The 27,282-nt window shown below is 40.1% G+C and overlaps 9 protein-coding genes across 11 annotated transcripts; 1 reads left to right on the forward strand and 8 right to left on the reverse strand.

The window, feature by feature from the left end:
- Nucleotides 1–40: 40 nt before the first annotated feature.
- Nucleotides 41–1,414, reverse strand: LOC108113932 (vitellogenin-1). The gene is made up of 4 exons (XM_017224639.1): nt 1,150–1,414; nt 837–1,096; nt 649–784; nt 41–579 (listed from the first exon to the last, which is right to left on the reverse strand). Exons 1-4 carry the CDS (start codon nt 1,343–1,345, stop codon nt 41–43), a joined length of 1,131 nt encoding a protein of 376 aa, XP_017080128.1. The 5' UTR covers nt 1,346–1,414.
- A 103-nt stretch (nt 1,415–1,517) lies between these two features.
- On the reverse strand, nt 1,518–3,045 carry LOC108113939 (DNA/RNA-binding protein KIN17). The gene is made up of 2 exons (XM_017224647.2): nt 1,973–3,045; nt 1,518–1,911 (listed from the first exon to the last, which is right to left on the reverse strand). The coding sequence occupies exons 1-2, from the start codon at nt 2,942–2,944 to the stop codon at nt 1,711–1,713; spliced, it is 1,173 nt and encodes a 390-aa protein (XP_017080136.1). The 5' UTR covers nt 2,945–3,045; the 3' UTR covers nt 1,518–1,710.
- A 128-nt stretch (nt 3,046–3,173) lies between these two features.
- LOC108114326 (cysteine sulfinic acid decarboxylase) lies at nt 3,174–6,386 on the reverse strand. Its single transcript, XM_017225244.2, has 4 exons — nt 5,325–6,386; nt 4,701–4,888; nt 3,499–4,474; nt 3,174–3,434 (listed from the first exon to the last, which is right to left on the reverse strand). Exons 1-4 carry the CDS (start codon nt 5,502–5,504, stop codon nt 3,246–3,248), a joined length of 1,533 nt encoding a protein of 510 aa, XP_017080733.1. The 5' UTR covers nt 5,505–6,386; the 3' UTR covers nt 3,174–3,245.
- Nucleotides 6,387–6,492: 106 nt separating this feature from the next.
- Nucleotides 6,493–11,286, reverse strand: LOC108114328 (eukaryotic peptide chain release factor subunit 1). Of its 3 annotated transcripts, none has more exons than XM_017225247.1 (8): nt 11,197–11,285; nt 10,339–10,607; nt 9,128–9,303; nt 8,588–9,057; nt 8,372–8,527; nt 8,110–8,307; nt 7,900–8,047; nt 6,493–6,815 (listed from the first exon to the last, which is right to left on the reverse strand). In XM_017225247.1, exons 2-8 carry the CDS (start codon nt 10,422–10,424, stop codon nt 6,733–6,735), a joined length of 1,317 nt encoding a protein of 438 aa, XP_017080736.1. In that variant the 5' UTR covers nt 10,425–10,607; nt 11,197–11,285; the 3' UTR covers nt 6,493–6,732. The 3 variants fall into 3 exon arrangements, with proteins under 3 accessions (XP_017080736.1, XP_017080737.1, XP_017080738.1); XM_017225248.1 differs by lacking the exon at nt 11,197–11,285 and adding an exon at nt 11,161–11,180; XM_017225249.2 differs by lacking the exon at nt 6,493–6,815 and adding an exon at nt 7,051–7,711 and having other exon boundaries at nt 11,197–11,286.
- Nucleotides 11,287–11,568: 282 nt separating this feature from the next.
- LOC108114327 (retinoblastoma-binding protein 5 homolog) lies at nt 11,569–13,499 on the forward strand. Its single transcript, XM_017225246.1, has 7 exons — nt 11,569–11,648; nt 11,704–11,924; nt 11,979–12,185; nt 12,238–12,419; nt 12,479–12,598; nt 12,656–13,284; nt 13,342–13,499. Exons 1-7 carry the CDS (start codon nt 11,630–11,632, stop codon nt 13,428–13,430), a joined length of 1,467 nt encoding a protein of 488 aa, XP_017080735.1. The 5' UTR covers nt 11,569–11,629; the 3' UTR covers nt 13,431–13,499.
- On the reverse strand, nt 13,310–20,295 carry LOC108113933. Its single transcript, XM_041818151.1, has 13 exons — nt 19,793–20,295; nt 18,880–19,309; nt 18,551–18,821; nt 18,136–18,486; nt 17,755–18,015; nt 16,680–17,044; nt 16,301–16,583; nt 15,815–16,243; nt 15,531–15,755; nt 14,566–14,936; nt 14,236–14,506; nt 13,813–14,178; nt 13,310–13,725 (listed from the first exon to the last, which is right to left on the reverse strand). Exons 1-13 carry the CDS (start codon nt 19,806–19,808, stop codon nt 13,459–13,461), a joined length of 3,906 nt encoding a protein of 1,301 aa, XP_041674085.1. The 5' UTR covers nt 19,809–20,295; the 3' UTR covers nt 13,310–13,458.
- On the reverse strand, nt 15,410–17,209 carry LOC121529675 (serine protease inhibitor 77Ba-like). Its single transcript, XM_041818347.1, has 5 exons — nt 17,127–17,209; nt 16,680–17,049; nt 16,301–16,583; nt 15,815–16,243; nt 15,410–15,755 (listed from the first exon to the last, which is right to left on the reverse strand). Exons 2-5 carry the CDS (start codon nt 17,039–17,041, stop codon nt 15,498–15,500), a joined length of 1,332 nt encoding a protein of 443 aa, XP_041674281.1. The 5' UTR covers nt 17,042–17,049; nt 17,127–17,209; the 3' UTR covers nt 15,410–15,497.
- Nucleotides 20,296–20,814: 519 nt separating the features above from the next.
- Nucleotides 20,815–23,674, reverse strand: LOC108114687 (alpha-soluble NSF attachment protein). Its single transcript, XM_017225780.2, has 4 exons — nt 23,446–23,674; nt 22,464–22,779; nt 22,077–22,397; nt 20,815–21,972 (listed from the first exon to the last, which is right to left on the reverse strand). The coding sequence occupies exons 1-4, from the start codon at nt 23,535–23,537 to the stop codon at nt 21,823–21,825; spliced, it is 879 nt and encodes a 292-aa protein (XP_017081269.1). The 5' UTR covers nt 23,538–23,674; the 3' UTR covers nt 20,815–21,822.
- A 193-nt stretch (nt 23,675–23,867) lies between these two features.
- LOC108114684 (serine/threonine-protein kinase polo) lies at nt 23,868–27,137 on the reverse strand. Its single transcript, XM_017225776.2, has 5 exons — nt 26,750–27,137; nt 26,176–26,400; nt 25,335–26,117; nt 24,764–25,192; nt 23,868–24,699 (listed from the first exon to the last, which is right to left on the reverse strand). Exons 1-5 carry the CDS (start codon nt 26,846–26,848, stop codon nt 24,505–24,507), a joined length of 1,731 nt encoding a protein of 576 aa, XP_017081265.1. The 5' UTR covers nt 26,849–27,137; the 3' UTR covers nt 23,868–24,504.
- Nucleotides 27,138–27,282: the final 145 nt, after the last annotated feature.

Consider the following 27,282-nt stretch of genomic DNA (forward strand, 5'->3'; position numbering starts at 1 on the left):
ATAATTTAAATGTAATGTGTTAAATGATATCTCTGTAATTTTACGTCTGACAAAGGTAGCAAGTTCTTGATCTAGGATCAATAGTTGTCTTCGGGTTTCGCCCATAAGGAGGCCAGCCATTAACATCTACGTAGTACATGCCCCTCGCTTGAGGATTAATTTTATAGCCCATCGGGGAGACTATACCTGCAGAACAATCTCGTCTTTTTAACTTGTCCCAAGAGGCGCACTTTTTACCCATGAAGTTTTTTCCTTGGTGGGGATAGGCACTTTCGGCAAAATACTCCACCGCTCGAGTATGCGAGCAGCCTATGGTTAAACAGCCCGGCTGAATGGGATGTGCTCCGCCTGGATAGAAATCAACATCTCCCAGAGGCCCTCGCTTGGCCAAAATACCAATGTTAGTGTGAATGATATCCACCAGTTTGGCATCGCCTTGCGACAATCCGGGCAGAATGTTCTCCCGTCTGAAGCAGGGCTTGGCAGGATCCAGACCAGTTATCCTGGGAATTAATTTTCCAGTTAACTTTTTAAATGTGCGACCAGCGGTGCCCATTATGTGTGCTCCAAGAGAATGTCCTGCATAGAAAAATTTATAATCAAAAATAATGTAGAATAGTTTTTTCTTTAATACAATTTCAAACATACCTATCAAGTGAATATTTCGTAAAGGGGTTAACTCTATTAGATGGGTTAGACCAACTCCAATATGCTCCCCAATTAAATCCGTGTTGAGGGCCGACCACGAGTACAAGGTATCCACATAATCAGCGGCATCCACAATCTAGGAAACAGTTTTTAAAAAAAATGGGATATCAACATTGCTCTTAACAAACCACAAAATTAACATCGCCGCGACACATAAACGCCTTTGATATCATCGAAATGGCTGAAGATTCGTTCACAGTGTTAGTCCATCCGGTAGCCAAGATCACAACCTTACGTCCTTTACTGAATCTCGAATGCTTCCAAAGCTTGGAGGCGTCCAGCAAAGGGACACTATAGTTTTGGCATGGAGTCATGTACTGAAAATGCATTTTCTTTATGTCCGGAGTAATCTGTGGAGGCACTTTGTCCATAAAAAGCGTGGAGGAACCTAGAAATATCCTAAATTTATAATATTTTGTACTAAGTAAGATTTTATCTTACATAAGGCATCGATTGTATTAGCTGCGAGTTCGAGCGGTACAGCTGTGAGAATGTTTGCTTTCATGGTAACGACGTCTGTCAAAAGACGAGGCACTGCATCCCACCACCTCCCCATTGATCTGGCCTTCGCATCGTTAGCTGTATCTAAAGATGCTCCAAATCGTAAGAGGATAACAATAAAATAAAGAATCCGCATATCGCGAATATGCACTTTACCACACTGATATTAAGACTGGTTGAAGTTTAGCAAGTGTGGGAATTATTGCTAGTCAATCGGTCTTTGTTTAGTGCTTTCATTGTTCCTAAACTGAACCCAAAAATATTGTTTACATACCTACTTGAATGAGTAAATGAGTGTGTTCTAGATATCCAGTAAAAAGTCATGTTTAATTAACCTAAATGCTAGGCGGGCCAAGTTTAAGTAACGAACTTATAATGTGCAGATTTTAGTTTAGTTCGCTCTCAGCCTTTTTCCAATAATGGTTACGCATTGTGATACGAGTATAGTATTTTCGAATTACAAAAGGTACATCTATAGATCTTAGATTAAGAAAAGTAAAACTATGTGCCGGACAATTTAGATATGTCCTCGTACTGTACATTGTCCACAACACGTCCTTTTAGGGGACCATGCAAGATCTCAACACTGACTGAATATTTGCGCTCATCTAACTTCCTTAGCAAAGCTTCAGATCCACGATAAGCGCCATTGACCACCATAACTGTTTTATCCAAAGCGGGTATTACAGTCTCCAAATGAGCCTAGAAAATATATAAACTTGTTTAAATAACAATGATAAGTTAATTACAATGCAAGCCTTACTTGATCCACTTTCAGCTTTTCCCCTGTGTCTAAGAATTTAATCTTAGCTTGGTATTTGTCAATTACTTCTTGGACAACCGCTTTCTGTTTGAAGAATTTGTCACCCATAGACTTCGAGATAAACTTCACCACAATGTTCTTGTGCAGCCAGTAGTCTTTCCGATTGGCGCGCTCCTTCTTGGCCTCCTCCTGCTTGATAATGTCATCCAGTGCAGAGCGTGTCTGGCTGTCTCCAGCCACGGATTTGGGTTTTTTAAAGACTTTTTCATCCACTTCAGAGGCAGGTCGTTTGGATAGAGCTGATTTTCCAAGCACAGTTTCAGGCTGAAACTTTTTCTCCAGGCGAATATCCAGTTTAAGGGGTTCGTTCTCGTCGCGCTTTAATTCGGTGAACTTCTCCTGGCCTTCATCGTCCTCACCGTCTTTGGACTTCGCTTTTTTTATTTGTTGCTCAATAAAATCAGCCATTCGCTCTTCGTCATCCTTCTCCATCTTCTCCTTGCGATCGGCTTTCGCTTGCCGTTCCATGGCCTCCGGACTTCGATCGATGTAGGTTACGAACCATCCCTTCTCTGTCTCGTCTGCTATCACCTGCCCCGTCCGACCAAGCCACTTAACGTAGTCAGAAAGGGTGAGCCATCGCGTTGCGTTCATATGGATATGCTCCTTGTGTGCGATATACTCCTGGTAGATCTTGTTGGCGCTGGTCCGTTTGGTGCCAAATCGTCGGCGTAATAGCTCCATATAGCCGTCGGAGAACTCCTTACTGAAACTGTGCAGGAATTTGCCCGGGGAATCGGCAAAGAGGAGCAACTGGCGCTGGTGGGACTCACTCATGGTGTGGCACTTGAAGCCATTCTCGTCGCGGCACTGCTTTTGACACATTTGACAGTACCATCGCAGTTTCTGCAGGCCTTTCGACTTCATCTTGTTGGCTAGGTACTTGGGAGTACCCACTTCCGCACGACCCATGTTTAAGCTTTTTTATTAGTCCAGTTTATCAACAATTTCGCAACAAATTTGGATTGTTTTGATTGCAGAGCAGCTGATGGATCTCACTTTTGTATAATAATACCGATGGCTCTTATCGATAGTTATTGTTGGTGTGACCAGTTTTGATTTTTATTTGATAATTTCTAAGGTACTACCTAGAGCTTTAAAAAAAGTATAAATATAAAAAGTTTTCGAAATTGTTATCGAATTTTAATAAAAATGTTTTGCTTTTATTAGCTAAGTTATAGTACATTTACATCTTTTAAACTAATATTTTATATTACACGACAATTTTCTCTCCCAACCTCTCAATTTCATCTAAGATAAAGTCCAACTCTTTGCTTTCCAGGATGGGAAAACAAGTTAGGACCATTCGGAAGAAGTTTCCTAGATTTAGGGCTTTGAGGGGAGAGTAACCAACCATCAAAGTGCCACTGTAGGCCATCTGCTCCTTAATCTTGGGAGCCACCTAAGTTAACGAAATAAATCATTTAAAAATTCATTTTCAAAATCGGATCAGTTTCTTAACTTACAGTATAAAGACGATCCCACCATTCTGCCGTTTCATCCTTGCTGGAAACCCTCATTGACTTTGGTATGTACCAAAAACAGACATTGGAGTACTGGTGCTTCTGGAGCACCAACCTGAAGCGATCTCCCCGCTGTCGTAGCTTATCCTCTAACAATCTAGACATATCGATGGCATGGTCGACCAGGAGTCCGTACTTTCCATACCCACGGGCCTTCAACATCAACCAAAACTTAAACGCGTCGATCTTTCGGCCGCACTGGACACTTTTGTTGCCCGTGTCGTAGGAGACATCGTAAAACTTATCCTGTTGAAACAAATAGTGTGCTTCGGTGCTGTTGCATCTTTCCAAAAGGCGTCCCGATTCCCGGGTTATGAAAAGCGAGCACTGCAGAGGAGCCCCAAGGGTTTTATGTGGATTCCAGGCAAAGGAGTTGGCCCGCTCCAAGCCAGATAAAAGAGGTCTATTTTTGGAGGACAACAGTGATGCCCCTCCCAAACAAGCGTCCACATGCAGCCACAGACCATGTCGCTCTGCCACATCCGCTGCTGCATTTATGTCATCGAAAGCACCTAATACAGTTGTACCTGCGGTGCAATTGACAAAGAACGGTTGCCCACCCCGAGCCTTTGCTTCTGTGATCTTCGCCTCAAGGTCATCCAGAAGCATCTGACCTCTGTCATTTGTTTTTACCGACACACAATTATCGCTGCCCAATCCTAACCAGTTGGCCGCTTTCACGAAGCTATAGTGCGATTCATCAGAAGTGAACAGTACCAGGGGTCTCATCCCAAACATTCCGGAGGTCTTCACCTCGGGTGCGAACTTATAGCGGGCCAAAACCAATCCGTACATATTGGAGGTGGAACCGCCAGGAGCAAAAATTCCATCGCCATCCTTGTATCCTGCTAGTTTGCATATGGTTGAAATTATTTCAGTTTCAATCAAACTGAAGACAGGTGCAACTTCGTAGGTGTAACTGCAGAAGAAAGTTTGAAAGCAAGTTATTACAATTTTATGCGCGCAGTTACAATTATAAACTATAGCTGGTTTTCAGAGAGTTATAATAGTACTTTGGAATTTACATTACATTAACACAATTATCTGTGCGTTGAACTCTGCAACCACTTGTAGATTGGAATTGAGATGCAATCAGCTGTCGGTCATGTAGGCATACTATGTACGGAATAATGCTGCGGACTTACGTGCTGCCGTTCATGGCCTCTGTGATCAGAGCCCCTGCCAATCCAAAAGGGTCGAGTTGCCCGAAGAGCTGATTATGGAAGCGCCCGTGCGATGTTTTCACGGAGTAATGGATCACCTGCTGACACAGCTCCTCGATTTCAACGAGTGTGCACTTCTCCGTCTCCCGGATTTTCAGATTAATCAGTTCCTAGGAATGATAATACAAAATCATATTTAACAGATAAGCTTAAAATAATAGCATAAGATCAACGCATTAAAAATAATGAATTAAAAATGATAAGTGTTACCTTCTACAACAAACAAAACTATTTTAGATTTGTAACTCTTTTTTCTTAACAAGTTATACTCATTGACCCAGACAATATTTTTATCAATTTTCTAAAAACTAGTAATAAACACCAGGACTTGGAATTATCAGATACTTGAGTTTAAGTGTGCCTAATCAAAATAAACCATTATCAATTAATTTTTTTCCATTCAAATAGAATTTCGCGTGTGTTAGATCATAATTGTTTTAAATTGCTAGCAAGGGGTCAAGTTTTAAACTGAACTCTTTTATTAATCAGCCCGACCGACCATTATCTTCAGATCGACAGACGCCGGCTCGTCTATCGTTCACTCACCTTCAGTTTGTCTGGCTGCAAAAACGGAACTATCTTTTGCTTGCCCCAACTCTCGGGGTTTACACAGAAGGTATCCTCTTTCTGGAGCAGTTTGAAGACGTTTTCCAGGATATTCCAGTCGTCCATGAGGCCATCGCGAATCTGATTAACAGCCACTGTCTGATCCACTGGGGCAGCCATATCTCTTACCGAAAGTGTCCGTTTGTCAGGTCTAAATTGGCCACTAAATAACTGACTATTTTTGGGTTAACGAAATCCGAACCTCTATCGCCGACGATTCAATTGAAAGTGCCCTGTTCGACTGCAGCTGATTGTGTTTTAACGTTCTCTTGATCAAATTCTCATTAAGTTGTAAACCCTCGTCTGGGCTGCTCACACTCAAAATAATTGAAATACGTACGATCGCGACTGTAAATCTACACATACAGCTCCGCAACATGTAGGCTTTAGAGTGGACCTTGGTTTAAAAAGAGTTAACCAAGAAGAACCATTAATCACAAAAAATGAAAATATTGATTTTATTAAATTCCTCTGATTAGATTAGTCGGTAAATGAGTAAATAGTCTTAGTTTCGGGATTATTTAAAGTAATGAAATTACTTACTTGAAGACATGTTATAATAATTTAATATTTTCTAAGCTTGAGAAGCTTGACTGTAAGTCGCTTATATACTTACATATATTGAAACGAGTACAGACACTTGTATAGAAATGTGGCTCAGCAAACAAGTTTCAGCTTACCACATGGATCTATCCGAATTCTTAAATGCAAATCGCTAATAAAACAAATGCTAAAGCTTGTACTTGTGTTCGTACACTTACATTCGTCAACTAATCAGCTGTGGATCTGAAAATAAACTGTTTCCAAGTGTGCCTGCGAATAGAAAGTAAGAAATGTCATGCCCATTTCCCTTTACTTTCAACAACACTTTCATTATTATACTGGTAGTACACTTATACAAATAGCCACCAGTACCAGTATCTGTTACCACAGATCCGGAATTTTATCTTAGTGGAATTCGTATCAATTATTAAATTAAAATAGGGTAGAAATGGTTTTTCCTTATCTTTTCAGCTATAGAAGCAATATCTTATTATCTATAAGGCAAAGCAAAGAAGTTTTATACAAATATTTAAAATATTGATTAACAAATTTATACAATTGATGATTTTTGTTCACGTAAAACGGTATCATTTTAATATGTTTTCCTCGATTTAACATTATATCGTTTGTATTTATATGCATTAATTTAAATTTTACTTTTTTCGCCAACAACGTTAAAATGGAAGAAGGTTTGTGTGTTTCTCGTATTATTAAAATATTCTATTTGATTTCCTGGTTTTATGTAGTTGCAGTTTTCAGTTTGCGGTCGACGGTAGTTGCAAATTCATTTCTACAGAAACATTTTCTAGTAATCATCTAGGTCGAAGCAGTCATTGTCCAATTCATCAAGCTGCATACTCTGGAAGTCCACCTTGTAGCGTAAGATACCTGCGGAAGCATAATAAAATTAAAATAAAATAAAATAATCAAAACAATACAAGCTTTCGAAAAAAAAAACAGATACGAAACAAAGAATAAGGAACTAATATATCCAACTAATACAAATACAACTGAACTTCAGGCTCTCACCTCCATTGACATTATATATTTTTCATTTACTAATTAATAAATAGTACATGAAGCCCGTGTTGTTTTCGCGACTGATTATAAACGGATATTCATCCTCATTATGTGTGGTGTTTTATTTCTGGTTTAATTTTTATTACAATTTTATGGATTAGATTTGTATACTTTCTTATAACACTCGTTTGTATTTTGAATAAGGGAAATGCAGATACGTTCGAAATTCTTCCAGCTAAATTGCGGCATGTTCACCGTAGATCTTATGCTTTCTAAAACCGCAGTCAAAATCGAACAAGGTGAACAGAGAATGCGCTATTATCTCTTTTACATGACAATTGAATTACGAATTACGAATACGAAATACGAATTTAATTTGTTGCTTAAAAATAATCTCGCACTCCGTTTTGTTTGGTGCACGACTAATTTAAAAATTTGGTAAAACGTATAGGTACATATCTAGATACACGTTGATCTGTTCGACAAGGAAATGCACCATCCGACTGATGAGGGACCCTATTGGTGATAAATATTGAACGGCTACGCTGAACATAGGTAAAACTATGTGGCAAGTAAATTGGTTCCTAATCGATTTGAACGTTTTGCTTTACGAGGTTTCCCAAAAAGTACTGGTTTATTATGTATTTAACGCATAATCGAGACCCGTTCGAACCCCACACCGGCTTAATAGTCATCGAGATCGACATCCTCCAGCGGCTCGTCGGCCTGTAGGGACTGAAAATCTACTTTATAGCGCAATATGCCTACATATCGAATTGTGGTACCAATTTTAAAGATTAATTTACATTAAAGCGTTGACGACCATGTGAAAGCAGCATGAGGGAAAGAGGAATGGAAATAGTTGCAACATTTTTGTCTTTGAACAATATAAATCTACTACTAGCTAGCCAGCTAATCTGAGGGATAACTAAGATTTGGCTGTCTAACTTACCGCCGATTCCACCGAAACCTCGCACGAACTGACTTCCCTCCTGGGACTTGTCCGTAATAATCTCCAGTGTGGCGCCGAACATTTTGTAGTTGTTTGCCAGCCATTCCAGTAGCGGCTGAGACTCAATCAGCTCCATTTCCACCCCGCTCTTTATTAAACAAAACCAGCAATTAGCATATATGCTAGGATAGATACGAATTTACTACTCACCTCCTTGTCAGTGAAGTGCGACTTGTCCTTTTCCTGCTCGGGCGTCAAATGTAATACTGTCGTTGACGTCGAGTTGGCATGGTTCTTAAGAACATAACGCTGAATGTCCAGGTTTTCCCAACAAATGAGAGTCTCCACCGAGCCAAGTTCCAGTGCCCGCAAAGTGTCCTCCACTCCAAAACAATATTTGCCAGTGTCCTATTGCAAGAAAAAGCGTAAAGTATGTAACAAAGAAAAACAAAGTTTTGTCTTGACAACTCACCTGAGAAATTTCATCAAAGTAACGACCAATGAGTTTCTTTTCCTGTATGAATTTCACATTCTGCAACGATTCGGCCGCCAATTCAATGGCCTGGTTAAAACCGTTTTCCCCACCGTAAGACACATCCACCAGCTTGATGACTTTAGATTGCAAACGCTGGAAAAACAATAAAGTTCAATACATTTTGTAACTATCAGTTAAAAACTTGTAACTTACGGGATCGAACATATCCGATTGACTGAGCTCGGTCTTGAAATCCGCACTACCAGCCAGGATGAGTCCGGCAATGTTGGGCTTGTCATTCGTGATGAAGAGCTGGGTAGCCACCTCGGCGACCTTTCGCACATAATTGTGGCGCTTCTCCATACGCAGACGGGCGAAACGAAGGGCGGACTGACCACCGCGTCCGTGCTTCTTCGGCAGATCGACGGTGAACTTGTGGAGCACTTCGCGGGTGTTGCCCTGAAGGGTTCCGAAAAGCGCTCCGTTACCGTCCATCACGATGAATCCGAATTTGTTGTCGTCGGCGAGCAGGGCAGTGAGGGCCTCCGTGTGGAACTTGTTGTCGCACAGGTATAGCGACGTGTTGATGGGCTTGAATGGCTCGAAGTCTATATTCACCTTCTTCTCCTTGCCCTCCTCTGTGACAATTGTACCGCAGTAAATGACCAAACCGTTTGGAGGCACTAAAAGCCAAATACAAGTTAGATATTGAAGTCTTTAAGGTTAAGGTTCCCCTGATTATACAATACTTACCTTTGGTGTATAATTTGAGTCTGTGCTGTACCGACGTAATGGCACCGAGGACGGACAGGCGATTTACGCGCGACTTGATATTCGAGGCCGTTCCAAACTCATCGGCCAACATTTTGCTGACCCGAGAGATTTGATCTTTTGGTGGAATAATCAAAGAAATCATGCTGGTTCCATTGCTGAAAAACACAAAAAAAGGGGTGAAAATGAGACGTGGAAGTTACAAAGATAATTTGCGGCTCTTCTTTCTACCATAACAGCGCAAGACAAAAGCTTCAAATGCTTACAAATAAAGAAATCTAAGTAATGTCGGAAAATTGACCGTGAAATCTTTTCTCAAGCAAGGAAGTTATTGACATAGTCTAGTTATTATATAGTATATATTATTAGTTTGAACTTTTTCTTGTTTTACAATATATTTTTTTTCAGTAGTAAAAATAAATTGAGAAAAACTTTTATTATTATTTATTAAACAAGTTTTTTAACATTATATCATGAAATCATACGTATTCTGACAAATAAAGTCCACGGCTAACAAAAACATCAAATTTATTGGCCGTTGGAATAAAAACCAATAGGAATTCTTAGATAACTGTACATAGCAAAGGCCCAATTGGCAAACGTCGCAAACTCCAATTGGCAATTGTATTATGTTGGCTCCAACTGTGGCGTATGTTGACAGAAAGATATTCATATGCATACGTTCCTGCGGGGGTCACTCTATTCGCTGACCTTGTTACCCACACTAAAGTAGTGCAAAGCGGTAAGGACCATGCCTAGAAAGTTAACGAGATTGGAGAGGGGGCTCCACAAAGCTTGGCCCATTTTGGGGCAAACACACACAAACGCATACGCACACGCACAATGGCCACGAGGCGCATTACTCACGTCCTCTCTCTCTCTGTCTCTCTGTTACTCTCTCGCACTCAATCAGTCTAGTTTAAACTGATAATAACTCGATAGAAACGTGTTGCTCGTATGCAAAAACGAGAGAAGAGAGCGAAAGGGATCTTGTGAAGATTGGAAACAATGTAAAATAAAGAGAGTCATTTGGTAACAACAAGACAAGGAAAGGTGGTTGTACTCGCTAAGCCCCACACACCCACACCCAAATCCACCCTCATGTTATTGTTTTTTCGTTGTGTATACCCCACACATGTACACAAAAGAGGTGGGGAAACAGAAGTAAAAAGGATATTAACGTTATAACTCACCCGCGGGCCATTTCCAGGCTCTTGATGAGCTTCTTGATTTTCCAGATCTCGACATTGCGATCGGCAGACGTTTCTTCGCCAGACATTTTGCTCGTTGCTTGCTTTATTTACCCTTCCTCTACCGGAGAGCGTGCGTACGTGCGCCTATATGTGTGTTTGTGTGGGATGGGGATTGAGAATTTGGGCTCCTGAATCCTTCTCTTATCTTCCTCTGCCGGGTCGTATTCACATACACGTTCTTCCTTTTAACGTGGCTGGCGATGAATACACTGTAATGATTTAAAACGTTTAAATGATTATCATATTCTAATGCACAGACACAGTAAATACGAAGGGGAATGGGAGGGAGAAGGAGGGGGAAAGCTAGGAAGAGAGCGGAGTTGAAAGCACAAGCAGAGCGCGAGCACCGTAATTGCAGACTACTTTGTTCACCCTATCTTTCTCTCGCTGGCCAACAGGAATTCTAGAAAACCTCGAAGCAGAGTTAAAAAACAATTCGAAACCGAAAGTAATTTTGGCATGAAAGGCCCGCACTTTTGTTGTGAACGAAAGTCGAAACTCGGTTATTTCATTATTTCACTCCAACCGTTAAGCTTTCGGGAGCGAGCGAGAGAGGGTACGCAAAAAATTGGCAGCGAGAGGGGAAGCGAGAGCGAGCGAAAGAGTGAGAGCGAGTGCTCCAAAGGTGACGTTGACACAATCGCGTGCAACGGCCTAAATGTCACCGAAATGGCTCGATTCGAAACGTTGGTCTGGTCAAGTTAATGCACTTATTATGCTGCTCGATGTCTGCTTGTAATTTCACAATCTGGACTTCGTTACAATTGGCAAATACATCTGCATAAATTTTTCACATACAACGTGCACAGAGCTCAAAAAATAGAGGTGGAGGTAATCCGACAGCACTATCGATATTTCAAAAGTATAAAATCTATCGATATGACTATCGTGTTTGCTAGGGAGGACACTACTAAAGCACTTAGAGATTATTTGATCAAATAAAAATTAGTACATTATTTTATTCGCGATCATAAGACTGCATGTTATAAATGTTTCTTTGATCTTTGTGAAACAGTTAAGACAGGTTAGTATAATACAATATTTTTTTAAGCTAAGATGAAGATTGTTATAATATTTATTTTTAGAAATTGCCAGCCTTTTTTCTCAAATTAGTAATATACATAAAAAAATGTAATAAACTATCGAATATAAATTTCTATGATAATTAACGTGAATGTGGTTCCCAGTGAATGTCATCTGTCATCTTGAAAGAAGAAGATAGTAAACAAAAATGAATTTGGAGCTGTTGGGTGAGAAACCTGTAAAAATCTTATCTTTCTAACGTATAACACCCGATTCTTTCAGAATCTTTTGGACAAAACTACCCTGAAGAGTTCGATGGTTCATTGGACTGCATTTCGCTGGCCGTGACGTGTGCCTTTAACAAATACGGAACCCTTTTGGCCGTAGGCTGCAACGATGGTCGCATTGTTATTTGGGATTTTCTGACGCGGGGTATTGCCAAGATTATTTCAGCTCATGTGCATCCCGTTTGCAGTCTCAGTTGGACCAGAAATGGTCACAAGGTTGGTCATCATCCTCCTTACTGGACAGTTTCTAAAAATCGAAATAAATTTTAGTTACTCTCGGCATCCACGGATAACAATGTATGCATTTGGGACGTCTTATCCGGTGAGTTGGAGCAAAAGTACAGGTTTCCCTCGCCCGTATTGAAAGTTCAATTCGATCCTCGTAATGACAACCGGCTTTTGGTCTGTCCGATGCGATATGCCGCCGTTCTGGTAGAAATAGGTGGAAGTCATCGTTGTCTGCCCTTGGATCCTGATGTAAGTATATAATATGGAGTTTGATTTCTTAAATAACTTCTTTTTTCCCCAGGGAGACTTAAACATTGTGGCTTCTTTCGACCGCAGGGGTAAACACATTTACACAGGCAATGCCAAGGGAAAAATACTCGTCATGGATGTGGATACTTTTGAGGTGGTCGCAAGTTTTCGAATTATTGTAGGTACCTCAAGTGCAACGGCTGTGAAAAGCATCGAATTTGCAAGGCGCGGAGAGTAAGTGCTAGAAAAAAAACCTTTCAACTGTATTATAAATATTCAAAATTATTATTTAGTGCATTCCTCATCAACACGTCAGATCGAGTTATTCGAGTTTATGACTCAAAAGAAATTATAACTCTAGGAAAAGACGGTGAGCCGGAACCTATTCAAAAATTACAGGATTTGGTCAACAAGTAACACGTTACACGAAGTATTAAAACCGTATATTGACTTATATCACTTTTATTTAGAACCACCTGGAAAAAGTGCTGCTTTTCCGGCGATGGCGAGTACATTTGCGCTGGCAGTGCGCGCCAGCATGCTCTTTACATATGGGAAAAGTCCATTGGAAACCTGGTTAAAATTCTGCACGGTACCAAAGGAGAGCTGCTCTTGGACGTAGTTTGGCATCCAGTGCGACCAATTATTGCCAGCATTAGCTCTGGTCTGGTATCTATTTGGGCTCAAAATCAGGTAGAGAACTGGTCCGCCTTTGCACCGGATTTCAAAGAATTAGATGAAAATGTGGAGTACGAGGAAAGGGAATCGGAGTTTGACATTGCGGACGAGGACAAGTCAGTAGACCTTAACGCAGACGCGCAACAAGATGAAGAAATTGAGGTGGATGTGCAGAAAGTAGAACCAGTAGCTGCCTTTTGCTCCTCGGACGAGGAGGGCGAGGACGAGAATGCATTGCAGTTTTTGCCAATGGCGCCTGAGGTGGAAGATCCCGAGGACGGCTGGACTGGTCAGGATGGATTAGAGGCCAGTGCAGTGTTACTTAGCTCTGATCAGCATGACTACGAGGACGATATCATGGCTTCCAAGCGTCGACGAATGCAACTCTATGATGTTAGCCTACCTGATGCACCCACCGATGGTATGATCTGCTGAAAATCCGTCTATTGGCATTTGAATCATAAACTCTTTATTACAGAAACACACCCCCTCATTTCCAGCAAGGCCGGTAAAGACAAACAGCAGCCCGTGGGTGGCAAAAAAGCCACGGGTCGTACCAAGAAATAAAGATGTTAATAAAGGCAATCAAGGAACGCTAAGCTGCCTTAGGGTTCCGAACTTGGCCAGCGAAAAGTAGCAATCCACTTTCCTTTTCGACAATTAAGTACAGGAAAGGTTTGTTCACGCGGAGTGTAGCGGGAGCAAATCTGCTGCTCAGCTCAGCCACTGTGACTGCTGCGGCCGTGGTTCCTTCCTCATCAACAGTGATCTTTGAGGAATGTTTGCAGAGTGAGGCGAATAATCCTTTAGCCATGCGGTCCAGATTGGCGGTTTTCTCATCAAAAAGGTCCCTGATGCCCATCTAGGTTGGAAAAATGTATCAAAATGAGTTAAATTTAGGTTTCAATTTAAAAATGATTTTTCAAATCAGACTTAAGAAATGACTAACCTGAGTGAGGACTTCCTTGAGTGAAAGGTCCGTAGACGTTTCAAACTTTGGCATTATGACATTAATCGATGCATCCGGGGAATGCGTTTTGTAGTCGGCCAACTGTTTAAGAATGGAGTGCAATCCCACGGTCTTAAGATTATTAATTACAGCATTTAGTGTAACTTTTTGTTCAGGGACAATAACAATCATTGAAATCCACTCGAGGGAGCCGTAGGTCATCTGTATAACATGGGCACCCAGCCCCTTTGCCTGGGGGACAGCGGCGAAATTTCCTTCCTGCGCCATCATCGGCACCTGAGCGATAACCTCATCGTTCTCGTTGTGAAAAGGGTAATCTCGTGTTATTTCTTTATTAAATGGTATCTGCAATGGAATGGAAATGTATCAAAGGGCTCAATGAAAGAAACAAATTAACTCTACCGTCCATTGACCCTTGAAGTAGAGAGAAGAAAGCAAAAACATCCTAGCGTTAAGCAAATCTCGTTGCTGTACGGAGTTTTTTATAAGACCTCTTGTGCTGCGACTAATGTCCTGATTTATTCGACTCCCCGTACTCAGGTCGTTGAAATTTACTTCTACGGGCTTAACGTTATAATTCTGAATGGCTGTCCAGTAACTTCTCATGATAGGATATTTAATGTCGGTGTAAATAGCCTGAAGGGAACCGATGTCGACTCCCGAGGATTTGGTGCTAGCATGGAAGGCACAAACATTTTAATTTGCTAAATGGCAGGCTAGTTCTTGTATTACTTGAGAAATTGGTTCTTCGCCTTGAGGAACCCGCTTAGTGTTTGATCATCGACACTGATACGCAGGGTCTGACGCAGCTGGTTGTAGGTTTCGCCCGACGATCCATCGTAGAGAAGGACCAGGAGAGACCACACAGAGTACGGCGATATCATAAAGTTCTTGTTCGAATTTTGCGGATCGACGGATATGTGTTGCAGAAGGTCAAGGGAAAAATCGTGCACTCCCTTCGAAGTGGTGTCCATCATATTATTGGCATTGTTGCATCGTAAAACCGAAAAAAGGACAATGGTGCCGAATAGCAGTGGAAATCGGAACATAATCTGTCTTTCTCTACTGATCACAATTTTATTTAGTTTTTCACTTTTTCGAAACTGGAGATTTATTTGAGTAAAAGCCTATTTATATACCATTTTTGTTAAGTTTATCTGTAATAAATTCAACTAATTCAATATTCCAAGCCATGATCAGAGTACACCACAAAGCAAAATCATAAATTTTTAAATCAATATTATACATTCCTTTTTTTCGTGCACATGACTAGATTTTGTCAAAGGTAATATATTATACAAAGCATTTCATTTTCCAGAATAGGTGTATTATAAAGTTCATAAAAAATAATTTCTAACTAAGTTTTCTTTACAACTGTTAAAGCTGTGTTAAGTTATTTGTTGCCATGCACACCACTTCTTTTATTCATATTATTGAAAGAAGAAGCAATGCGCTAGCAAAAATATATTTTTTTAAAACAGTTTTTTGCCAGCTATGTGCCTTTGTTAACGTATTACGATCCGTTATAGAATATTTATTTCTAATCAAAATAATGACCCAACCATAAAATAGGAAATTAAACGTGCAGATGCTAGTTTTTATTTTCCAACAAAATTCATTAAAACGCTTTTCATTTAATATTGTGTACATAAATGATTCGAATCCTAAGCCCGCATCGCGCCAGTAAGAAGGATCACGCCCATTCCTTTTTCCACGACCATATACAGGAAGGGTCGGTTTAAGTGAAACTTGACTGTACCCTTGTTGTCCTTTGAATGCTTCGGAACTGTTCCAGGCTCGCCTTCTTCGTCTACGGCGAAACGGACATAGTGGTAGAAAGACGAGAGGAAAGGCTTAAGAATGTCAGAGTTTTGGAAGGTAAAATTTGCAGTAGATTCTTTGATGGCATTCGGGGCTCCTATCTATAAATGGATTTTTAATAAATTTCAAGGTTTCTGATTAATTTATGAATTTTACCGACCTCTGCCGTAAAATCTATAAGCGTATAATCATTTTGTTGATCGAATTTGGGAATCTTGACCTCCACTTGGTTGTTCTTGGCTGTGTTTCTAAAACCATCCAGCTTTTCTAGGACTAACGGCAGTCCCAGAATTCCGAGATTGACGGAAATGTCGAAGATACTATAGCCGTGATTGGGTAGAAAAGCGAGCATCACTAAACTTAAGTTTTTTGTACCGTAGGGAACCTCATCGGATATGTAATCCGATTCGGTTAAGCTGATGGTTGTTGTGGCGTACGGAAGCTCCAGAACATCCCCATTCAATCCGCTTAAGTCCTTGACATACGCAAAATCTCCGATCTGGTTCATCATGTGCTTCTTTGAGGTTTCCTTGTTGTTTGTCTCGTGGTGAAAGTCCTCCAATTTCGTCAGGCTCTTGTCAAACGCGATCTGAGTCATATATAAACTTTAACAGTATCTGAAGGAGAATGAATGTCAAATTCCAACCTGCCACTTGGCCTTGAAGTAAAAGGCAGAGACCAGGATGAGTCTTTCCACAAATAAATTTTTTCTACTAATATCAGGTTCTATATGACCTTTAGTTGATCGCCGTATTTCTTGGTTTATAGCCCTAGCTATATTATGGTTATTATCTGACCTAAAAGTGTCCAGTGACCACGGTCCCAAATCGGCGTAGAAGTACACAAGATTATATTTGCTTGTGGAAGAATATTCCTTGGCCTTAAAAAATCCCTGAAAGGAGGCTGTCTCGAATTCGGAAGAAGTAGAACTTTAAGGAAAGGGAAAAATGCAAATTAGTTGTCACAATACTAAAACTTATCACAGTAATTTTTCCTTTTTAAATTAATGACTTTGTATTACTTACTTTAGAAGTCCACGCCTATCGTTGTAGAAATCAGCCATATTTGTTATATTCAAAGTGATAAAGGCTCCCAATAAGCCACCTAACTCCGTTTGAGTTTCTCCTTGCGATTCGTAATATAGCATCATATATGAGAGCCAAAGACTGTACGGCGCCATCAGGTAGTTATTGCTTTTTTTAGTATTCCTTCTTGACAATTTCTCTATAACGCGGAAAGCAAAATTTTGGGTTCCCGTTATGACGCCGTTCCAATCGGGAATGTAAACCGGAGTAGTAGCAGTCTCATTGCAATCCGTCTTATTGGCATATCCACCATGTGCCAAAAAAATCACGATGGCTCCGAAAAAAATTGAAACCCCGACCATTATCTTGCCTGCAATACAAGATATCGGAATATGTGACAGAAGTAACAATTCCTGATTGATCCTAATTAAAGGACGTGGCACATACACTTTTTGGCAAATATCCTCGATTAGTTTGACTTTTATGAAACCAGAACTATATTCAACACTATATTTTGAAGACTAGACAGACTTCTAAGTAGAATTGCATTTATATATTCGGATTCGCATTTATATAATCGAAATTGAGTCGGTCCGTATTCCAAGCCATGTTCCAAGTTCACCACTTAGTATTTTAAGCTTTCTAATGCTATTGAAGGCGCAAGTTACGACATTTTCTTCTGAAAAAATTAAAAATAAAGAAAAAAGATTCCCTCTTAATTTAATTATCATAAATTAAATTTTAAATATTTTAAAAATGTCCGTATAGTTGCAGAGATAACTGGACATCCGGATTGCTTTGTCTATATGTTCCTAACATATTTCAGTAGTTCCCAATGGATTCTATAAAATTATATTTACATATGTTCAAATTTGTATAATTGCATTTCATTATTACCAACCAAGACTTGGATGTAACCATATATTTCACGTGTTTTTTTTATTCCCATTCATTTAAAATCAACAAATCAAAAAATCAGAAATGTTTAAATATGCACCAAATAATAAACCTGGTTTGACTTAATGTAATGTGTTTATTGCGGAGCGTGAACAAATTCTGACATAGATCTCTAAACCACCTTGGGGTTCCGAACTTGGCCGGCGAACAGCAGCAGGCCGGTTGCTTTTTCTATGATCATGTATTGAAATGGCCTGTTCAAAAGGAACCTGGGTGGCGTGGCCTTGTTGACCAGGGCAGCCTCCGTGACAGCTCCCGCCGTGGTGCCCTGTTCGTCGACGATTATCTTTGTAGAGTGGATGATTAGCTTGGCAAATAATCCGGGAGACATTCGGTTTAGGTTGGCGGCACTCTCGTCAAATAGATCTCGAATGCCCATCTGTGTTTTTGCATGCAATTCAAAAAGGATTTTAATTAATTACGAAACCATAAGGTCATAACAAGTTTTAAACTTCATAAAACTGTTAGTATGAGTAAAAAAAAATAATTATATACCGACCTTGTTGAGGATACCCTTAAGAGCAAAGTCAGTTGAAGTCACGAACTTGGGCATGACAACCTCCACTTCGTTGCCCTCGTTGGACAGTTTTTTAAGGATTTTCCACAGTCCTATGTTTTTCAAATTGTTGGCAACGTCGTTTAATTTAAATCCGCGTTTTGGCAACACCACGATCATCGATAACCTATCCTGGACGCCATAGGGCAGTTCCAGAACATAGCCATCCAAGCCCTCGATGTTCAGGATATAAGGGAAATCTGCTTCTTGCACCATCATGGGTATCTTGCCGAGAGCCTCGCCGCTTTCGCTGTAAAAGAGTTCATCTCTCGTCAGGGTCTTGTTGAAAGGAAACTGCAATCGATGGATATGTTTAATGGATGTAATATAACCGATAGAGAGGAAGTCGAGATCCAACCTTCCATTGGCCCTTGAAGTACAGCGAGGATAGCAGAAACATCTTGGCTCCAAAAATATCCTGTGGCAGAATAGTGTACGGAATTAGTCCACGGGTTGTGCGATTGGTCGCCTCGTTGATCTGCACCACCGAATCTGGGCTATAGAAGTCAACTTCCACGGGCTGGACATTGTAGTTCTGAATAGCATTCCTGTAGTTATTTTGGATGGGATAACCCTTGCCAGTGTAAATGGCCTGCAGAGTTGCCACCTCGATGGTAGGTGTGGTCGTGCTTTAGATGAAATATAAATTTACTTTACAAATTCCATTTGAATCTTTCAACTACTCACTTAAGGAATGAGCTCCACACTTTGTAGGCCCCACGTAGCTTTTCATCCTCGACATTGATCCGCAGCGCTTGACGTAACTGATTGTAGGTCTCACCCTCGGATCCTTCATAAAGGAGCACGAGGAGTGACCAAACGGAGAAGGGTGATATCATGAAGTCCTTGTTGACCTTCTCCACTTCAACGGATATGCGCTGCAGGAGATCGAGTGCAAAGTCCTGGACACCTTGCGAGATGCTGATCAAGACATCCGTATCAAAGTTGCTCCGAACGGAAGTGACATGGCTTGATCCACTCTGAAAAGCCGTGGGTGCTGTGAAAGCAGTTAATGGATTTCCCACCGATAGTTGAAGAGGAACTTGGCTGTTTTGAGGCTCCGCCAAGCACTGAATTATGGCACCCAAAAGGAATGGGATCCATATCAACATGCGATCTGGATAAGTAGGTCCGAAGATAAGTTTAGTTACAACGATTTGTTCCCCTACTGCAGTCTAACTTTATTTCAATAGCTTTATATTGAATATTTTTACTTTCAACCTTTGACTGGAGATTTACAATCAGTAAAAACTTATTTAGTTGTAGGATTTAAAAAAGGAGCTTACAATGAAGCTCATTAAATTCAAAGATTTTTAAAATAAATAACATTTTTCACTGATGTTTACTTATTTCCGCATTAAATCAAATTAATTTTTTAAATATATTTTCAGATGCGTAAACAATGAGCATTTTCCAACTGATAGCAGTGATCCATAGACGACCTTATACACATTTATGTACGTTATAAATATATAATGTGAATATGTGTGTGTACAGTGTACACACGAGTACTTGTAAAATATTAAATAAGCATATTGATTGGCTTTAAAAACTAACTACATTGTGGAATATCCCATTATTAATTGCTCATTAGGCTTACCTGTTATTTTAAGCATTCTGCGGCTGGGGAAAAGAGTCAGTTTGAGCCTAGGTCTTTGAAAAAAGGTTTTTTTATTTCATCGATTAAGCACACTAATAAAATCACACTTTTGCGTAAGCAAGTGGGTGTGCATCAATTATTTAGAGATTTTTTTTATGAAGAGTTTATTATTGTATTTTGGGGTTTTTCGATGTCGGTACTTCGGTGTGACAAAGAGACGTTTATATAGACACTGTTATTGTTGTTGGTTGGATGTTATTCGAAAAACCGGAATGCAATGGGAATTCCACACATATACAAATACACCCGCAGCAGGAGGCTATACATATATATATATATGCCAACGTATTGGCTTCGCGTTTATATAATTCTATTTATTTATTTTAATTTCTGGATTAAGCCACTGGTGGTTATGCGAAGAACCCGATGACAAATCGAATTCCACTATCCACAACAATGTGAACCTAACGCACCGACATTGGCTGAATGACTGAGAGATAGCTCCATCGATCCATTCAGAGCACTGATATGGTCATATCATCCCATCGTCATCGTCGCCCCGAGAGCCCGACTCTGAATCAGAGACCCCGATCGGTACAGATCGCAACTCTGAGAGTCATGGCGTGAGAGAACTCCGATATTGATATTGGCAGGGCAGGCCTTTGTCTGCCGCTCTTGGCAATGACGTTCGCAAAATGTATCTCAGTTCGCACGATCAGGTGGATAAACTACTACATATTGCAGCTGATTGAGATGGAAACTGGTTGACATCACGGGGTAACCCCAGGCACTAATCAGATTGATATATAAACTGAGCAACTCAGTTCCTTATCGTAAATGTAGTGACATTTAAAACTAGGTTTAAGTATTATTTGAAGTAGAGTTAAGTATCGGTGTAAGCTGTACTATATAAATATTTCATAAGGATGTGCCATTCTAGTTTAAAAAGAAAGACAATGAATATGGCTGGATTGGTTGTGCGTATATTGACATAAATCGTTGGATACGAAGACAGGATGACATATTAATCCAAGCATATAACTTTATTAAAGTAGTTTGAATTGGAAATATCTATGGTATCTTTGTATTTGTATTTATTAAATGTGTTGTGGGTTTCATTTGTGTTGTGTTCTTCCTGGAGATATTCATTCAATAAATTGATATTTTTGTTTCGGCCTCATCGCCCGAGAACTCTTCGCAGCTCCATAGTTATTTTATTTATTGGATTATAACTTGCTTCGTACATGTTTATAGGAAGTTGATCTACTAAACATTTTCTTAAAATTTTGCGAGATGGAATTTTTCTATAAATGTGACCCTCAAGTATTTATTAGAATTCCGTTTCCTCTTTTGGATATTTATAGGGGTAATCGTTAATTCTTAATATGGACATATATTTTATTTATAGGTTGTGTATATGCGTACAATCTAAAACCGTATGTTTTTATTTAGTTTTTTTTTCTGTGCAATAAATGGAATTATAATTGTTTTCAAATACATCTTCTTTTACTACCAGGGACTTTTGAGTTAATCTCGACATATTCTAACACAGTACACACATAGAATGAAAGGTATCAATATATTATAGTAGTATGGATACGGATTTCTATAGGGTATTTAACGCATCCAAATAAAACAGCAGCTAGTTTACTCATTGGCTACTTACACAAATAACAAGAGTAACACAAAAACAGACAAACATAACACCTCTAATCATTTCATATTAGAAATAATAAAAATTTAATCGAATAGCACGTAGAGTAACGCAGGATGAACCGTGGCTTCTGCTGATTTTTCATTCGTTGCATAAGCGTTAGTTTAAACTCTAGAATATGGGTACATGGACTATTCAGTAAGTTCAATTCACGCGGTTAAGCAGGCTGTCTTTTTGGGTGCTCTCAGGTTTAGCAATGCAACACGTTTAATAAATTTTCATTTAGTTATATATAGGTAGATTAATATCCGAACCGAATAAAGCATTTAATAATGTAATGTGTACGCGACTTCATCAGAAAGTGCAATTGATTATTTTATCGCAGATCAGGATCTTCGTCCGCAGCCTTCTTGATTCGCAGTAGTATGGTAGTATACCACTGGTCCAACCGGGAGATACTATCGTAATCCTTGACGGCCTCTGTGAATCCCTCGATGTTTTGCTCTTCGAGATGCTCACACAACACCTGTAATTCAAACAATTTCAGTTATTAATCACCTGTTCTTTACCAAAAATAGGAACATTCAAGAAATGGTCATATATGAAGAAAGTCTCTTAAAAAAAACCCACCTTGATGAGCTTGAACTCCCGTGAGTCCTGGAATGCTGGGTACTGCTGTGCATACTTTTCAATGGCATGCTGGGCGTTCAGAAGATCCACACTCAGGTGGCAGAGGGCGGCCCTAAAGAAGTACTCCTTGGCACTGTATTTGAGCAGAGAGCTCTCCAGCGAGGAAGCGGCTACCTGCTCGTATATGGATATTGCTTTTTCGTATTCCTCCAATTGGGCGGCATACTGGGCCACCTTCAGCATACACTTGTTGGCCGAACTGACCGACTCCTCGCCCTTAAAGTAATCAGCCGCCTGTTCGTAGTGCTGAATGGACTTGGCCTAAAAAATAGATTAGATACCATATAAATATGTAGCCAAATCATATTAAATCAAATTGGTACCCACCAGAGTATTGGGATCACTTTCGTACATCTCAGCGATGCTCTGGTGATGCTTTGCGGCCATCGTGAAGCGACCCATGTCCGTATAAATGTCGATGGACTTCATCAAACAGTTGACGGCGTTTTCAACGTCCACTTTTTTATAGCAGTTGGAAGCGTCCACGTAGCAGGTTCCGGCATCATGCCGACTGCCAGCCCGGGCATGCAGCGTGGCCGCCTCGCAGAAGCACTCACCAGCCTTTGTCCAGTTCTTAGACATCTTGAACATGTTGCCAGCCCGCTGGTAGCATTCGATAGCATCCTCCACCTTGTTTGAGCCGCTAAAATTAATTACCCATTAGTTATAAGCCTCATTCATATTTTATAATAAAAAATCATGCCATGTTTATAGCTTCTAGAATACAGCACCTTGAGAACAGTTAAGAAAGTTTTATTATGAGATTAGGGTTTGAGTTTTACGTATATCTAATTTATTTTTAAATATTTTTATCTATCTTTAATAATTTGGAACTAATATCAATTAAGTGCTTGTAAGTTTGAAATTTCCATTTTGCGAAGATATTTAAATGCTAAACCAGTAAATGACTAGCAATGTTGTTGCCTGTTAAAAACTATGATTCATCGAAACCTCTATAAAAGTAAGCTCATGCGTATATATATTATTTATTAGCAAAACAACAAAAAAAAACTGTCTTATCAATAATTTACATAATTTTTGTAAAACATATCTCCAACTTTTATCAGTTTAATTTGCAATTTTTGCGATATTATGATTCTGGGTGGAGGCTACATCTACGTATACGTATTATTGCCAGAAGGTATGTATGTATAAAATGTATAGTAAGTATATTGGAATAGGACTGGTGAAGAAAATATGCAGTGCTTTATAATATTTGATATAACGCAAGAATAAAAAATGGAAAGCTAGACCAGACATATAGAGTCACTTCCCCCTTTCTCAATTGCGAAATTTCCTTTATACGAACCCGAAAAGCGATCCCAGAAAGCCCTTCTGCTGGGTCAACTTCTTCTCCGCCTCGGCCATCAGCTGGAGCGCCTTCTGTTCGTTGTCACCCATGTCGAGGATCTATGTCTGCCTCGGCTCTAATTGCATTTAAATATTAAGACTTATTTGGCCTTTCAGCGAGTGTATACGTATTGGAATCTTTTTTCGAGAAAATAAAATCAATATGCTGATTAGTATGACCAAAGCACTCGTATCAGAGTTACCTTTGCTCACAGTTGTCTAAATAACAAATACCAGTGTTGTAAAACCCTTGAGCTGGTAGAGCGGTTTTTCAATTCAAGTCTTATCAAATGATTAAAAACCACTTTAAGAAAATTGGAATTGTTAATCCGTTAGTTTTAAATATCCCTTAAAGATACCTCATATATTTTAAAAATAAGGTTTATTTCCTGATATTTTATTAAATTATTTATGCGCTTTTCGTTTATAAGCAATTACAAATTGTATCTTATCACGAACGGTTTTTCTGACCAAAACTTATAAAATAATTGTCCTGTAAAGCACTTTCAAGCCTTGCAGTCAAATTAAAACTTATTTATGGCGCTGTGGCGCTTTACAAAAATTAAATATAACACTACACTTTTCATAATGGATCCAGCATTTAAATGGCGTTATCAGTCAATTTGGTGAGTGTGGATTTTTCGGAACACGATTGCTTAGTTTAAACATCTAGTTTTATTTCTTTAAAAATTTATTAAGTAATCGTGTACGAAGACCAACAGATATATTTATATATGGCTCGACATTGACGATGAATATAACTTAACTAGTAATGAAAGGGAACGGCAAAAACAAATTCTAAAAACATCGAACAATTAAATCAATTTAAACAGAAACTACAATTTTAGAGATGCGTGGGAGAGGATTCGTTTGTGGCTGTTTGTGAAGTTGGCCATAGCATCCGTGGATTAGCTTAAACTAACATTCGGCTTAGAATAATGTAAACAGAAACTACACTTTTTAAAACGCACGAGAGTGGGATTGGTTTGGTGAGAAAATCATAGTTGGATGGCTACAATTAAATGAACATCTTCTCCAGCATTTTCCTAAGTTTCTCCTGGGCATAGCGAATCTTCTGGTACAAGTCTTTAGAGACGCCGTTCTCCACAATGGTCGAGAAACGATAGGTGCGGAAATTTTTCTCATGATCCATATAGGTTATGGCACTCATGCGTGGGCAGAGGATGAGTTTCATGTGGTCCGAGAAGTTGAGCTAAGTGAGTGGATAATTGATTACGCTCTAATACATATTTCAGTCTTTAAATTAGGGTCCTTACCTGCACGGATCCGTTGGTCAGATGCATGACCACGGCACATGTTGTACGGAACCAGGAGTGCAGATGAGGCATACGCGAGATCTGATCGCTTTCGATATTAACATTGTTAGCGCCAGCCTTGACCAGATGCTCGATCATGTAACGCTTAAAGTACGAGAGCAGTTTCATCTTCTTGTCCAGCGTCTTGCAGTAATCCGTGGTGGTCATGTAACTCTCCTTGCCGTCTTTGTCGATGAAGTGCACGTTTATCTGATTAGGCAGCAAGATCAGTTTTGTGGTGTCGTTGAACATCACGCCAATGCCCTCATCGCAAAGCTGGTAACCAAAGCCGTATTTATCACTGTAGTCAACCCACTTGGATATCCAGAATAGTGGCTGTGCAGCAGGATCGGTGTTTTCGTCGCCCAGATTGCCTTGCAAAATTCGAGGCTAAAAAGTGAATGCGTTTAGTTGACTTGTAAAATGATGTTTAAATTTTATAACTATACTGAAATATATTCTTAGGCAATTAAAATGAACAGACCCAATAGGTTATTTGGCGAATAAATCATAGACAGAAGGAAACAATTACCTTGCCATTGATGAGATTGGTGAGCTGCTGGTGCAGACTCTCGATATCGCTGCGATAGTCTTCGCTGTGGCGACACACCTGTGCTGAGGCAGTAATAGCATCGTGAAGATTGGCCTTGAGGAAGGTCGACTCAAGACGTGTATCGTCGTGCCTCATGCCGTTCATCTCCATTAGTGGCTTGCGATGCACAGAGTCCTCGATGGTGTCATTGCTGCCAATACGTGGCGCCATTGTTAGACAAGAGCTTGGCAAGAACGTGGGCACCTTAGAGCCCTTGAGGAAATCAAAGTTTAGCAGTTGCCCAATTGTAGGGCGGCTTTCCGGATTGGGTTGCAGCATGGCAATGACCATGTCAGCCGCCGGCTTTCTTAAGTAGCTGGGAACGCGGTACTCGCACTTCTTGATCTTTGAGTAAGTGTCCTTCAATGTCTTGGTCTCGAACGGAGGCTGGCCGACTAGCAGTGTATACATGACGCAGCCAATAGACCAGATATCTACTTCGAAAGAATGACCCTTCTTAGTCAGAATCTCTGGGGCAATATAATTAGGCGTGCCGCACAACGTCTTCTTCCGTTCGCCCTCGTAGTCGATACGGGTGGCCAGACCGAAATCTCCGATTTTCACATGCAACAAGTCGTTGAGAAACAGATTGCCCAGCTTGAGATCACGATGGATGATGCGACTATCATGCAAGTACTTTACACCCTGAATGATCTGGTAAATGTAGTAGCGACACTCAAACTCCGTAATGCTTTTCCTACGCTTGTGCAGCTCCATCATGGACTACAAGTGGGTAAAGTTACTAATAATAGTATATAAAAGGGGACCAAGAATAACTTACTCTTTTCTTGCACAGCTCCAACACAATGTAGATGTTTTGCACATCCTCAAAGTAGCTATGGAACTTGACAATGTTCGGATGGTTTAGGCTGCGATGTATAGTTATCTCCTGGGCGGTCTTTTCTTTCTGATTGTGCTTGATCATCAGCTTCTTCGACACGATCTTGCCGGCAAAGACGTCGTCGGACTCCACATCAATGATCTCGTAACATTTTGCAAAGCCACCCTGCGAAAATTATTTTAAAAAAGAAATTCATTAGAAGGAAGTAAGAAATATTTCAAATATGAATTATACGATATGATTACTGGCTTAAGAACATTTTTTTTTATCCAAATTCAGGAAGTCGCGCCAAAAACACTGAACTGGCTGCCAACTACACGCACACTAACACACATTCCAACACTCTCTTTTTTACTTACACTTTTAAAGCAACAACAACAAAGGCGAGCAACAACAACGACAAAGAGCAGTAAGGAAAACGGAACCAAAAACCGGGATGTGTGTTTGTGTAGGTTTTGGTGTGTTCCTTGGAACTTATTCGCATGCGTTTACGCATTGCATGATCCGCACTTACCTTGCCAAAGAACCGCATGCGTTTGTAGGTTTTTCGCTGGTTGGAATCGAAAAGACGATCCGGAATATCCGTGCTTTTATCCTCGGGCTTCGCGGCCATCTTGCTATCTCCTTTTTTTCCTTTTGGGTTCCCTCCTTTTGCACTGGCGTTCGCCTGGAAATGTGAAAAATCCGGCTGGTTTTCTGGCCAAATGACTCTACCCACGAAAAATCCTGGTGATAAGGATTCGGAAACAGAGATCCACACAATCGACAAGTGAAACGGCGATCAAACCTCGAATATGCCCATCGAATGCACGAAAATCAAGCACAAAGCGGACAACGCGCCGAAACCGTTCGATTTTTTAAATGCCAAAATGTGTTGGGCGACAAGCGTCTGCTGAATTGGTGTGCCCGCTTTGCCGACTATCGCACACTTTTCGGTATATATTTTGTGTTTTTATAGTCGGTGCTGTAAAACGTCCTTTCTAGCCGTTATGTGTTTGAATTCCTGTACAGGAATGTGGTATGTCTAATAGGTTAGTATTTTAATGG

Source organism: Drosophila eugracilis, unplaced genomic scaffold (genome assembly GCF_018153835.1).
Source record: "Drosophila eugracilis isolate 14026-0451.02 unplaced genomic scaffold, ASM1815383v1 contig_2154, whole genome shotgun sequence".
Classification (NCBI taxonomy): Eukaryota; Metazoa; Arthropoda; class Insecta; order Diptera; family Drosophilidae; genus Drosophila; species Drosophila eugracilis.